The sequence below is a fragment of the Verruconis gallopava genome, assembly GCF_000836295.1.
Source record: "Verruconis gallopava strain CBS 43764 unplaced genomic scaffold supercont1.14, whole genome shotgun sequence".
NCBI classification, from domain to species: Eukaryota; Fungi; Ascomycota; class Dothideomycetes; order Venturiales; family Sympoventuriaceae; genus Verruconis; species Verruconis gallopava.
In genome coordinates this window covers 576,252-589,783 of record NW_015622150.1, presented here as the reverse complement: position 1 = coordinate 589,783, position 13,532 = coordinate 576,252, and the positions used below count along the sequence as shown (strand labels likewise).

At 47.5% G+C, this 13,532-nt stretch overlaps 5 protein-coding genes across 5 annotated transcripts; 3 read left to right on the top strand and 2 right to left on the bottom strand.

The window, feature by feature from the left end:
* The first annotated feature begins 36 nt into the window (after positions 1-36).
* PV09_04962 (uncharacterized protein) lies at positions 37-1,715 on the top strand. Its single transcript, XM_016358406.1, has 2 exons — positions 37-1,274; positions 1,328-1,715. Exons 1-2 carry the CDS (start codon positions 308-310, stop codon positions 1,492-1,494), a joined length of 1,134 nt encoding a protein of 377 aa, XP_016214024.1. The 5' UTR covers positions 37-307; the 3' UTR covers positions 1,495-1,715.
* Positions 1,275-2,657, bottom strand: PV09_04961 (uncharacterized protein). The gene is made up of 2 exons (XM_016358405.1): positions 2,455-2,657; positions 1,275-2,405 (listed from the first exon to the last, which is right to left on the bottom strand). Exons 1-2 carry the CDS (start codon positions 2,630-2,632, stop codon positions 1,696-1,698), a joined length of 888 nt encoding a protein of 295 aa, XP_016214023.1. The 5' UTR covers positions 2,633-2,657; the 3' UTR covers positions 1,275-1,695.
* A 1,412-nt stretch (positions 2,658-4,069) lies between these two features.
* On the top strand, positions 4,070-5,199 carry PV09_04960 (uncharacterized protein). The gene is made up of 2 exons (XM_016358404.1): positions 4,070-4,944; positions 4,992-5,199. The coding sequence occupies exons 1-2, from the start codon at positions 4,173-4,175 to the stop codon at positions 5,162-5,164; spliced, it is 945 nt and encodes a 314-aa protein (XP_016214022.1). The 5' UTR covers positions 4,070-4,172; the 3' UTR covers positions 5,165-5,199.
* A 306-nt stretch (positions 5,200-5,505) lies between these two features.
* On the top strand, positions 5,506-12,670 carry PV09_04959 (uncharacterized protein). Its single transcript, XM_016358403.1, has 2 exons — positions 5,506-7,193; positions 7,251-12,670. Exons 1-2 carry the CDS (start codon positions 5,738-5,740, stop codon positions 12,446-12,448), a joined length of 6,654 nt encoding a protein of 2,217 aa, XP_016214021.1. The 5' UTR covers positions 5,506-5,737; the 3' UTR covers positions 12,449-12,670.
* On the bottom strand, positions 12,433-13,490 carry PV09_04958 (uncharacterized protein). The gene is made up of 4 exons (XM_016358402.1): positions 13,322-13,490; positions 13,080-13,263; positions 12,888-13,014; positions 12,433-12,839 (listed from the first exon to the last, which is right to left on the bottom strand). The coding sequence occupies exons 1-4, from the start codon at positions 13,391-13,393 to the stop codon at positions 12,725-12,727; spliced, it is 498 nt and encodes a 165-aa protein (XP_016214020.1). The 5' UTR covers positions 13,394-13,490; the 3' UTR covers positions 12,433-12,724.
* Between the last annotated feature and the right edge of the window lie 42 nt (positions 13,491-13,532).

Sequence of the window (13,532 nt, the reverse complement as noted above, 5' to 3'; positions counted from 1 at the left end):
GTAGATCGAATCCGCAGGAATTTCAACTCGATTTGCAGGAATTTCTGCATTATCGTCTACTTGGCACGCAAGCAAAGCTGCCTGGCTTATGTGATGAAGCATCCAGCTCCCATCTAGCCCCACGCGTTCTTTGGCTCGCTGGCAAGGATCGGAGAGAATACGCCACATTGTACATCCCACCCACAAACGTCTAAAGGTATCCAGCCATTTAGTTCAGATCTGACATGTGACTTTTCCAAATCGAATTAGCCAGGCTAGCTAAGTCTTCCGTGTTACCTATCCGTCTTGAAGAGTGCATTTAGCTGCGATGTCAGATCTTGCGCGGAACTTTGCAAAATCGAAGCTCACCTCGCTACTACCAGAGCCCCCATTGTTCGAGGACGGACGGACTGGAGGGCCCGAGGATGACGGCGATTCGAGTTCAGCCTCGTCCATGTCTTCGACTGGCACTGTTGTTCCATCTGGACCGTACAAGCCTGCGGTTGTCCTACCCTGGTCGGACTTCTTCGCACAGGAGCTATGGCTTGAAGACACGAATGCAAAGTATCATGCCTATTTTTCACCCCCGGCAACAGATAAGGCACCTTTGATTGTGCTACATCATGGGGCTGGGTCGAGCGCGATGTCGTTCGCATTGTTTGCTGTCGAATTGAAGCGGTTGCTACCTGAGGCTGGGATACTTGCGGTTGAAGCGCGAGAGCACGGGAGCGTCGTCTACACAGACACGGGCGAAATCGACGATGATCTGTCCATCGCAAAATTGTCTTCGGACCTGCACCGCATGATCCTTCTCACCGCTTCCAAACAATCGTGGGCAGTTCTTCCACGGCTGCTCCTTGTCGGCCACTCGTTAGGCGGCGCGGTTGTCACCCACCTCGCCTCAAACTGCCCGTCAGATCTGCGCTCTAAATTGCTAGGATATTCTGTTTTAGACGTAGTCGAAGGCTCGGCAATGGATGCCCTTAAAAGCATGAATTCGTATTTGGCGTCTCGGCCTTCGTTATTCACGTCTCTAGATCAGGCAATCACATGGCACATTCGATCTAGAACTCTACGAAACATCGATAGCGCAAAGGCGAGCGTGCCCAGCCTCTTGATTGACGACGGAGCAGGAAGGTGGAAGTGGCGGACGGACTTAAGTAGAACTGAGGCCTACTGGCAGAACTGGTTCGACGGAATGAGCAAGAAGTTTCTCAGCGGGAGGGGTGCGAAGCTATTGTTGCTCGCAGGAACCGACAGGTTAGACAAGGAATTGATGATAGGACAGATGCAAGGTTCGCTGTGGTTTTACATCAACATGTGAGGCACATGACTAAAATACGTCTAGGTAAATTTCAGCTACAGGTGTTTCCTGCTGCTGGCCATTTCATTCAAGAAGATCTTCCTGATCGCACGGCGGAGGTCATCGCCGAGTTCTTCAAACGCAACGACCAGAGCGCTCTGGTACTTCCTCCAAAAGTGTCGGATTTGCTTGCTCAGGGCAAGAAGGTATGATTATCTCGTGCGGGAGTTGTGCAACAAGCATCACTCTCCTGAAAATGGGCAGCAAAGTCACGATGCCTTCAAGTAGCCTGCACCTCACCGCATTTGGAGGTTATTCTTCCTGATATGGGTAGAGTCTATAAATGAGCCACATAAGACCAGGACTTGGTCATTGTATAGAGTTCCGACATTGAAAATAAGCAGAGCTACAGCTCAACCATCGGAGTTGTTCGCGTCATCGATAACAGCTTCTGCACCAGCTGCAGTCGATTTTTCCTTATGTTTCCGTTTCCGCTTCTTCTTGACACCATCGCCTTCGACAGGTTGCGTTGAATTCCGACTTGGTTGTAATTTGTTGCCGCTTGCCTTCTCGCGTGGCTCTCGAACTTTCGGTTTCTTCACACTTAAAGGGTTTGGCCCTTTGGGGCCTCTTCTTTTCTTCTTTCTTTCAGGTTCGCTGTGAGAGTCCATACCAGTCGATACTTCGCCATTGCTGCCTCTGTTCTCTATGCCATCCTCGTCGCTTTCCCTGCTTCGTTTGCCAAGTACGCTGCCTCTCCCGCTCATTCTCGAAATGCCTAATTTGAACTTGCTCCTCTCGCTACGAGATCTGACATCCTCTGATGCACCAGCCATGGGCTCTAGAATCATGATGCTTCTTTTGATGTAGATTTGCGGTACTCCGGGTATGCTTCTCATCTTTGCGCGCACATCCTCGTCTTGACTAGCAATCACGTAGTGATGTTTGTTGACATTTTGTTCTTTCGGATCCACCACGGATGAAAGACACTTCAGTGTGCTCAACGGCTCTTCGAGCAAATGGTGATTGCACCTCCGCCTTTCAAAGGTTTTCGCTTGTTCTATGAGGGCCTCGTTCTTCGGCGTGGAATTGTAAAGGTGTCGCATACAGCATTGCGTGATCACTGTCGGAAATGAACATATGGTTCTTGGAAGCCTTCAGCGTATACTTACTGGGTTTGACTTTGCCGCATAACGTGCGCTCAAGGCCCTTCACAAGATCCATTGCAAAGCGGTCCGCATCTTGGATAATAGCGGCGTCAAGGAGCACTTGGTAGGGCTCACGTATCCCAAAGGAAAATGCATACTGCTGCATGAGCTTGCGATATTGTTTTGCACGTTTTGCTTTCATTTTGAAGTCACGCAGGAGCGCTGCTTGGGGGTAGTAGAAGTTCTCTATGTTTCGTGCATGCCTCGTCTACTTCTGCGAAAAGTTATAGTGGGTCCGAGCTAGTTCTAGATGCCGCATCCAATCCTAGCCAATCAGCATCGGTACTTGATGCCAGTGTAAATGCCCTTTTTTAAGTCACACCAGTTCTTCGCTGCCGAACTTTCTTTACCTTGCCGTAAATCAGTATTACTTGTGTTCTCTAAGCTCAGGTCTTAGAAAATGACTTTTTGCTAGTCAGTTCGATAACTACATTCACGGAAAATTGAACAAGGACCCTAAATAGAACTACTGGGCTTCAATTTCTGCCCTCGTGCAAACGGCAGTCCAATCTCAACTTGATAAACATGATATACAATGCAAGCTCCAGATTGCCCTCAGATTAAGCTATTGCTTTAAATTTTCATTTTGCCAAAAGCTGTAAACATCGGCATAGGGGCCAAAGTGCTGAAGCTGCTTTGTAACGAAAAATCATCCCAGGGAGCCATGAAGCGTAAATCTGCCTTTGGGCATTCGTGCTTTTTTTCACTAATAAACAGCTCGATATTGCCGTGATATAGGCTAGAAAGAGAGCTGGGACTATATCAAACAACTTACATGGGCACTAAACAGATTAGAAAGCTGTCGGAAAAGTCGGTTTCGCCCCAAGAGGAATTCGAGCGCAGAACGTCAAGTAGCAACGAAGAGAATCGGAGCAGATGGGGGAATGGTTCTATCTGCAGTTAACAGACGAGAGATGGAGTAAAAATCCAAGGAAGAGATAACTATAGTCGATGAAGATGACGTTGAACGCCCTTTTTAACAGCTAGCTTATGCGCACACAGGAACATCACCACGATTTTGACATTTGGCATGATTGCGCGGCATGTAGGCCAACGAGAGTTGCTGAAGAAAACAAGGAAGGGTAGAGATACTCTAGCTAAATGTGAAAGGATAGACAAGAATTAGATACCTGAAGTTAATTAACTGAAGCACCGCTTAGGTGAGATTATATTGGTTGAGTTAGAGATTAGCTTGGAGCACAAATTTTGCTGCTCAGAAAGATGATTCGCTGGATTCATAGAAAGTGTGCAGACTCCTTTTTTTCCAGATAGAATCGAAGAAATACATTATTATAAACTCGCTGAGAGCTTTTTAATTGTTCTCAGCTTAGTATGGGTGGCAAGGACAAATACCTTATGGTTACCTATTCCTCCCATAACTCAGTCTTTTACTGTTGTTACGAAACACCATCACATTAAAAATGTAGGGTTTGCCCAGTGTGTGGAATTCATCAACTTGAGGCATCAAGGTGACAGAACGTGTTTCGAAGGGTTCACTAATCGATTTCTTGGAGGTGTGCGGGTGATGCTCTAGTTCGGTATATTTCGGTCCCATTCTCGGACGTAGAGTGAGGGGCACCACCTTGCGAGACTGACCGTTGGTCTTGAAATGGGCTTCCTGCGCGCTCGTCTATAGTATTTCTCTTCATGAAGTAGCTGAATGATACGTACACGAAGGAAGCATGTCTGAACTATCAACTTATTCGGCTCCTGCTCACGCTGGGATGCAGTTTACTAAACGGATTCACAATAAAGCCGAAGGCCCAACTGACCCAAACAACATCAAGCTTCCAAGCCATTTCACCGTTGTGGTCACAGGAGCAGGGAAAGGACTCGGTTACGCCATAGCAGTGGCATATGTGAAAGCTGGCGCAGGCGGGATTTCCATATCTTCCAATACGCAGTCAGACCTGGATAAATTGAAGGCTGAGCTGGAGAGTATCAACCCCAAAGTGAAAGTTATCACTAATATCTGCGACACGAGGAAGGATTCAGACGTCAAGAAGCTGTCTGAAGATGTAAAGGCGACGTTTGGTCGCGTAGACGTCGTTGTTGCCAATGCAGGCATTATTTCGAAGTATCTGATTGAGTCAGACGGACGGAGAAAGATTCCACAAGGTGTTGTGGAGGATGACGACTTCGAGCGTGTAATTGATGTAAACCTGACTGGTAGCCGACGGACGGCAAAATATTTCGTACCTTTACTCAGGGATACCAGGGATGGAGCAAAGACCTTCATCGTTATCACATCAATGGCTGCGCATTCGACCGATAGCATGCTAGTTTCAGAAGCATACATCTTGAGCAAAATTGCGAACAATCGGATGGCTGAGCTTATTCATAATGATCATTATGAGAAAGACGGGATTTTGGCATACGCCGTTCATCCAGGTGCGGTACTTACGCCGCAGACACAAGGTCATAGCAATGAAAAAGGTGATATATGGGAGCAAAGTAAGTTCAAACTGAATCTTTGGAAATTCAAACTAATACTGTGAAAGTTCTGTCCGATGATGTTGGGTTGTGCGGAGGTTTTCTGACGTGGCTAACTTCCGAAAGACGACCTTGGCTCTCCGGTAGATACATCTCTGTCAATTGGGATACGGAGGAATTGGAGGCAATGAAGGATGAGATTGTGAAAACCGACAAGCTGAAAATGAGAATGGTAGTTTAGCTTTGAATTTCAAACCGAATTTTCAGTTATACCCCGACGACGAAGATCCGTAGATTATCTTGGACCCTCGCGATATGAAGTAGTTCTTGTTCTACGGATTATATACTGGTGGGCGTTGCCGCTTTCCTTATTCTTTTCGAACAGTGTAATGTCTGCAGAACTTTCATTCCGCCATCAGAAAGCCGTAATCTATCTTGGGGGCCTTTTCGCTCGAACGAAAATTCGAAATGTTTTACAAAGCCAGCCAGCAATTCACGTGATCATCGAGGCTGAGGCAAGAAGGCACAAAGGCGAGTATGAAGCTCGTCAAAAAAAGTTGAAGTTGACTCTGCGCGCGCAATAATCCCGCCACCCACGCCTTCTACTCTCGATCGCTGAGTTACAATTGCTTCGCTTGTGCCGCGAAGGAGGCTTCGTCACATTTAAGACGATTTGTTCGCCCTCAACTCTGACGGCGACAGCGATCGCTTAGATCGTGTGGTGTAGGTGCCTTGAACTTGAGTCTCCCGCCGTTATATCCACATTCGCTTCCTCCACACCCAAGCCTTCTCTCATCCAGAAATCTCCTTCGATATGCCACCAAAAGGGCCCAAGGGAGGGCAAGGCCCCAATGCGGCCGACAACAAGCTTGGGCAGTACAAGTATGCTGCCATGTCCAACTTGGTCTTGCAGGCAGATAGACGGTTTATCAACAGGAGTAAAGACGAACCTACTGGAGATCCGGAGTCCTTGGCAGGGAGAATAAACATTAGAGATATGGGCTCGAGGACATCAAGAGACCAGGCACCAAAGTCGAAGCGTCCGCGGACAGAGCTCAATATTGAGCGCGGAAGCCTGAACGATGGCGCAGACGTGTTGAGGCAGCAGACGAAGAATCGTGGGGCTGTTAGACAGGGCTCAGGAGCAGCATTGGATTTGGACATTGAAGGATTGAGATACAAGCCACGAACACCTCAGACACGGGAAGTCTTCAACTTGATTACCACGATCGTTGCTCGGCATTTAGGAGATGTCCCAGCTTCTGTCACGCGAAGTGCCGCCGATGCTGTGCTTGAATACCTAAAGGACGACGATTTAAAAGACTTCGATCGTAAGAAAGAGATAGAAGACATACTCGGCTCTTCCATGGGAAGCAAAGAATTCAACGAGTTAGTCAATTTAGGGAAAAAGATCACGGACTATCAAGCCTCTGATGAAGATGAGGAGATGGATGAAGCTGATGGAGCAGATAATGATCTTGACGATAGGCAAGGCGTTGCTGTGCAATTCGGCGAAGAAGACGAGGATGAACAGACCTTTGAAGTCAGAGAGCAAGGCGATGCATCTGATGATGAAGCTCCTGGAGAAGCTGCGGCCGAAGAAGATGTTGAAACGAAGCCTGCCGAAGTCGACGAAGAAGGTGAAATGGTCATTGGCTCGAAACCTATTGATGAGCTAGATGCAAAAGAAGTTGGTATTATTCCGGCTTATGAAATCGATGAGTACTGGTTGTCACGGCAAATTGGCAAAGAATACAAAGATGCTCATGAGCAGTCAGAGAAAACGAAAGCAGCCTTCGAGATACTAGAAGGTTTGGGTGAAGATGGCGAAGAAAAGCCGCTCAGAGAAATCGAGAACGAGCTCATGGAACTTTTCGATTTTGAATGCCCTGATCTGACCGGACTACTTGTACTCAACCGAGATCGTGTGCTTTGGGTGACTCGATGGCGCAAGGCAGCGGATGCCAAGGAAAGACAGGCAGTAGAAAGAGAAATGAGAGCTGCTGGACATGCTGCTATTCTGAAAGAGCTTCTGACGAGGGAGACCGATATTGCATCAAATGGTACCGATGGTCAGATGAAGTTCAAAGGCGACCTAATGGACCTCGACATTAAAGGTGGGCAGCTGAGCACTGATGGCGCGGAGCCTGCGCGATCAAATGAGAACCTCCAGCCCAAACGTTTGCTAAATCTCGAAAATTATGCCTTTGAGCAAGGCAATCATCTAATGACAAATCCAAACGTCAAACTTCCACCTGGTTCAACGAAACGTATGTTTAGATTCTCGTCACAGATATCTAGTCACACAGTACTAACGCACGTACCAGGTACTTTCAAGGGATGGGAGGAAATTCATGTTCCAGCGCCAAAGCGAGCATCCTCTGATCAGGTCACCGAGATTCCCACGACGCAAGCATTGCCAGACTGGGCGCGCATAGGCTTTGGTACAGCACCAAAGCTTAATCGTATACAAAGCAAGTGTTTTCCTTCCGCATTCAATGACGATGGGAACATGCTCATATGCGCACCCACTGGTTCGGGGAAGACAAATGTTGCTATGCTTACGATTTTGAGAGAGATCGGAAAACATAGAGATGAAGTTTCTGGAGCCATTGACCTTGATGCGTTCAAGATTGTGTACATCTCGCCGCTCAAAGCGCTTGTGGCCGAACAAACAGGCAATTTTGGCAAGAGGCTTGAGCCCTATGGCATCAAAGTCTCGGAACTTACTGGCGATCGCCAGCTGACTAAATCGCAAATCGCTGATACCCAGATAATTGTTACTACTCCCGAGAAGTGGGATGTCGTTACTCGCAAGGCTTCGGACACAAGCTACACGAATCTTGTACGACTCGTTATCATCGACGAGATTCACTTACTTCACGATGATCGTGGACCTGTAATCGAGAGCATAGTTGCAAGAATGACACGTAAAGAGGACATGACTGGTGAGCACGTCAGAATTATTGGGCTCTCTGCAACACTACCAAACTACCGCGACGTGGCCTCATTTCTGAGAGTCGATCCTAGCAAAGGACTATTCCACTTTGACGGCTCCTACAGGCCTGTACCTCTTAAGCAAGAGTTCATTGGAGTATCGGACAAGAAGGCCATAAAGCAATTGAAGACGATGAATGAGATATGCTACCAAAAGACGCTTGATCACGTTGGCGCAGGTAATCAGATCCTCATTTTTGTTCATTCTCGAAAAGAGACGGCGAAGACAGCGAAATATATTCGAGATACTGCCCTTGAAAAGGAAACAATTCAACAAATTCTACGACAAGATGCAGCAAGCCGAGAGATCCTTAAGTCTGAGGCAGAGAGTGCTGCGAATGCTGACCTAAAGGATCTCTTGCCTTACGGCATAGCAATCCATCATGCTGGCATGAATCGGGTAGATCGCACGACAGTTGAGGATCTGTATGCAGAAGGAAGTGTCAAAATCCTTATTGCGACAGCTACTTTGGCATGGGGTGTCAACTTACCAGCGCATACTGTCGTGATCAAGGGGACTCAAGTCTACTCTCCTGAGAAGGGTAGCTGGGTTGAGCTGAGCCCCCAGGATCTTTTGCAGATGTTTGGACGAGCCGGACGACCACAGTTCGACACTTATGGCGAAGCCATTCTAATCACAAACCAGAGTGAGTTGCAATACTATTTGTCTCTTATGAATCAGCAGTTGCCTATTGAGTCCCAACTTATGTCTAAATTGGTCGACAACCTAAATGCTGAAATTGTCCTCGGAAATGTACGAACTCGGGATGAAGGTGCAGACTGGTTGGCGTACTCATACTACTACGTACGAGCCCTTCGTTCTCCGGGTCTGTACAGTGTTGGGCCGGATTATCAGGATGATGATGCACTTGACCAATTCAGAGTTGATCTCATCCATTCTGCTGCCAGTGTCTTAGAGAAATGCGGTCTCGCCAAGTACGATGTCAAGACTGGCAGCATTGCCTCGACTGAGCTTGGTAGGGTCGCAAGTCACTACTACATCACACACAACTCAATGCAGACGTATCTTCAACAGCTGCAGCCATCAATGACAACAATCGAGATAATCAGAATTTTCGCTCTGTCATCAGAGTTCCAGTTCATACCCGTTCGCCAGGACGAGAAACTTGAGTTGGCTAAACTTCTCGGAAGAGTTCCAATTCCTGTCAAAGAGACTTTGGACGAACCACAAGCAAAGATCAATGTCTTGTTCCAAGCGTACATATCACGCCTGAAGCTCGAAGGCTTGGCTCTCATGGCAGATCTTGTATATGTTACACAGTCTGCCGGACGTATCCTTCGAGCGATTTTTGAAATCTGTCTCAAACGGGGTTGGGCATCAACAAGCCGAGTTGTTTTACAGCTTTGTCAAGCGGCGGAGAAGAGGATGTGGCCCAATGTCATGACGCCGCTCCGACAGTTTCCCAGATGCCCTCAATCTGTCATCCAGAAGGCCGAGCGAATGAATGTTCCCTGGACAAGTTATTTTGATCTTGATCCCCCGCGAATGGGCGAGCTGCTGGGAATGCCGCGAGAAGGGAAAAATATCTGCTCCCTTGTTGAACAATTTCCTCGATTGAGTGTGGAAGCATCAGCTGTACCTATTACGCGATCGATGCTGAAGATATCCTTGGAAATCACGCCAAATTGGGTTTGGAATGATGACCTTAATGGCAGTGGAGAGCAGTTCTGGCTTATCTGTGAAGACTGCGATGGCGAGGAAATTCTGTTCCACGATCAGTTCCTAGTCAGACGAGAGTACGTTGTGGGCCGTGAGGCTGATGAAATGGTGCATTTCGTCGAATTCACGGTCCCCCTGCGTGAACCTCTTGATCCTCAATACTTCGTCTCTCTAATCTCGGACCGTTGGATCGGATCAGAAACGCGGGTGGCAATCCCCCTTAACGGACACATTATCCTGCCCGAGCGTTTCCCCGCGCATACTCCTCTGCTTGATCTGCAGCCTCTGCCTATAGGAGCGTTGAAGCTTCCCGAATACCAAGCACTCTATCAGCACTTCGAGAAGTTCAACAGAGTCCAAACGCAAACTTTCCAGGCCTTGTATACAACCGATGACAGCGTCTTTGTTGGTGCTTCAACTGGTATAGGCAAGACGACTCTGGCCGAGTTTGCAATCCTTAGGCATTGGTTAAAGGAAGATCCTGGCAAGGTTCTTTATCTTGCTCCACACGAAGCCCAAGTCGAAGCCTTACTGAAAGATTGGTCCAGGCGTTTGAGCGGCTTACGTGGGGGCAAAGACATCGTCAAACTCACAGGAGATCAGGTTGCAGACTTGAGGCTTCTCAAACAAGCCGATGTCATCCTGGCTACGCCCACCCATGCGGACGCTCTCACACGAATGTGGCAGCGAAGGAAGGATGTTCAAGCAATCGAGTTGGTCATTGCAGATGATCTACATTTGCTTGGTAATAGCGAGGGTTACATCTATGAAGCAGTGGTGTCTCGAATGCACGCAATGTCTCTGCAACTGGAGAGTTCACTCAGAATCATTGGCTTAGCTGTCTCCCTATCTAACGCACGCGACCTCGGCGAATGGCTAGGCATCAGCTCGAAAAAGAACATTTTCAATTTCGCGCCTTCCGTAAGAGCTGTACCACTTCAGTTGCATCTTCAAACTTTCTCCATACCACATATGCCATCCATGATGCTGGCCATGGCAAAGCCAACCTATCAAGCTGTACTGCAGCATTCTCCAGATCAGCCGGCTTTAATATTCGTCCCATCTCGCAAGCAAGCCCGACAGACTGCGATAGACCTGCTCTCGGCCTGTGTTGCTGACGGAGACGAGGATAGGTTCCTCAATACTGATATTGAACAAATCCAGCCTATTCTGGATCGTATCAATGAGAATGCACTTGCCGAATCTCTCACCCACGGTATAGCCTACTTCCATGAGGCTCTCGATTCTTTCGACAAACGTGCTGTTGAAGCTCTGTACAGGCAAGGAGCGGTTCAGGTACTTATTGTTAGTCGAGACTGTTGCTGGGAAATTCAGTCTACAGCACACCTGGTTGTAATCATGGGTGCTCAATTCTTCGAAGGACGAGAACATCGTTATGTGGACTATAGTCTCTCGGAAATTCTGCAAATGCTGGGTAGAGCATTGATTGGTGACAAAAACAAGCGCTCAAAAGCAGTCTTGATGTTGCAATCGACCAAGCGCGAGTATTACAGGAAATTTCTCGAAGAAGCTCTTCCTCTAGAATCTCAAATGGACACCGGCACCTTGGCCAACGTCTTCACTGCTGAGATTGCGGCAGGCATTATTAGCTCAACACAGGATGCCGTTGACTACACGACTTACCTCTACCTATATCGCCGACTGCTGGCTAACCCATCCTATTACCGATTGCAAGGTACAAATGGTGTTGTGGATAACGATTCGCTGAACACCTGGCTCAGCAACACTATCGAGGAGACCCTCCAGAGCCTAGTAGAATCAAAGATCATCGAACTTGACGAGGACGATGACTCGATCACACCTCTCAATGCGTGCCGCATTGCAGCATACTACAATATTAGCTTTAGCACGATTGGCACTCTTGTACTTTCACTCGGAGCGAAGACGAAACTTAAGGGTCTTCTCGAGATTGTGTCGGCAGCTGAAGAGTTTGATGCTATTCAGATCAGACGGCACGAAGAACATATTTTACAGCGCATCTATGACCGTGTGCCTGTCAAGATGTCCGAGCCAAGGTTTGATTCGCCTCATTTCAAAGCTTTTGTACTCCTTCAAGCACATTTCTCGCGAATGGCGCTACCTATTGATCTTGCTAAAGATCAAGAATTGGTGTTGAGGAAGATTTTGAACATTCTTTCTGCATCAGTGGATGTTCTTTCTTCAGAAGGTCATCTTAATGCCATGAACGCAATGGAGATGAGCCAAATGTGTGTGCAAGCTATGTGGGATCGCGACAGTCCTCTCAAACAGATTCCACATTTCGATGAGTCAGCTATTGAAGCTGCAAACAAGTTCGGAGTAGAGGATGTCTACAGTTTCATGGAAGCCATGGATCCCGAAGAGAACAAGGATTACAGCAAGCTGATTGAAGCACTTGGCTTCAACAATGAGCAGCTCGCTGCCGCTGCCGAGTTCACAAATAATCGCTACCCAAGCTTGGAAATGTCCTTTGAAGTTTTGAACAAGGAGAATGTTACTGTTGGCGAGTCATCATTCATACAAGTAAACATCGAACGACAGTTAGATGAGGACGATGAGCTCAACCCGCTTGTGCACGCACCTTTCTATCCAATGGACAAGACAGAGAATTGGTGGCTTGTGGTTGGCAATGAAGGTACAAAGAGTTTGTACGGTATCAAAAGAGTGACGATTGGAAGAACGTTGACGACGAAAGTCGAGTTCACACCCCAGCATCCGGGCAAGCAGGAGCTGACGTTGTTCCTTATGTGCGACAGCTACTTTGGCGTTGACCAAGCGCCGACCTTTGAGGTCGACGCTGCAGAGGCTATGGACGAGGATGAGCATCAAGAGGAGGCTGAGGAGTAATATTCATAAAAATACTAGGCGATTCAGGAGACTTCCTTTTTCCATGTAGTATATTACGCGTCGCAGCCAAGTGTCATCAATGTTAAGCGATTTTGACATCTACTGGGTACAGTCGCATTTGTTTTACATCGAATTGGGATGACCTCGTAAGCGCCGTTCCCATAAAGAGCAAATCTACGTTTCATCTGATCAGGACTGAAAAGCATGAATTATGAGATGCCTTCAAACTGTTCTACATTAGTCATGCCTAGTTTTCGATATTCAGAGTTTCATCCGCTAATGACAAGCCACTGTTTTGGTCGCCGGTCCCGGGCTGAAGAGCAGATATCCGACGAACGCGCCGACCGCTACCGCGATCATGATCCAACCATTGTATGTCATGAATAAAAGCCTGGAAGTGTCAAAAACCACGAGTTGAGCTTTAAGAGTCACAGCTCACATGATAAAAAATGAATAAAAGACCTGAAGCGCATACAAAAACGCTTTCACAATCTTGGTTGATTGCTCCACATGTGCCCTCGACTTCCCTGGCGCAAGCAATGAGCTTGATTCTGTAACCACGCCGTCTTTAAGACGGTATACTTAGCTAAGGCAGCTCCAAAGGCCTTTTTCCTGCATGAGAGAGACTTACGAGGCATGTTCTCCAATCGTTCCGCAACTCTTATCTCGTACTGTCTTGTAATATTGCGTAAGGCTTCGTAACCGGCACCGAGGGCAACAATGGCAAGAAGAGACCATATTAGAGAAAATGTAGAGGTAATCTGCCAGCCTCTGAAGACGATGCAGAGGTTTTTCGTGGACCAAGTAAACAGCATCTGCCGTGATTGTTAGGTTTAACTCGCTGTCCATATAAGCCAACAGAGAATGACTTACATTCATGCTGCACATGGCCATATCGTGGTCCACAGCAGCATGAGCTGAATGATCGTGATGTGAGTGGTCCATTTCTATGATTTGGTTGATAATGAGTTATTCGTCTGTAGGATGAGACCTTGACGTGTTCAGGTGTGTTGCAATAAGCGCTAGAACTAGACGCGCGCTTCATCTTCGTGCCGGAAGTTACCGTTTCTTAGACAAGAGACGA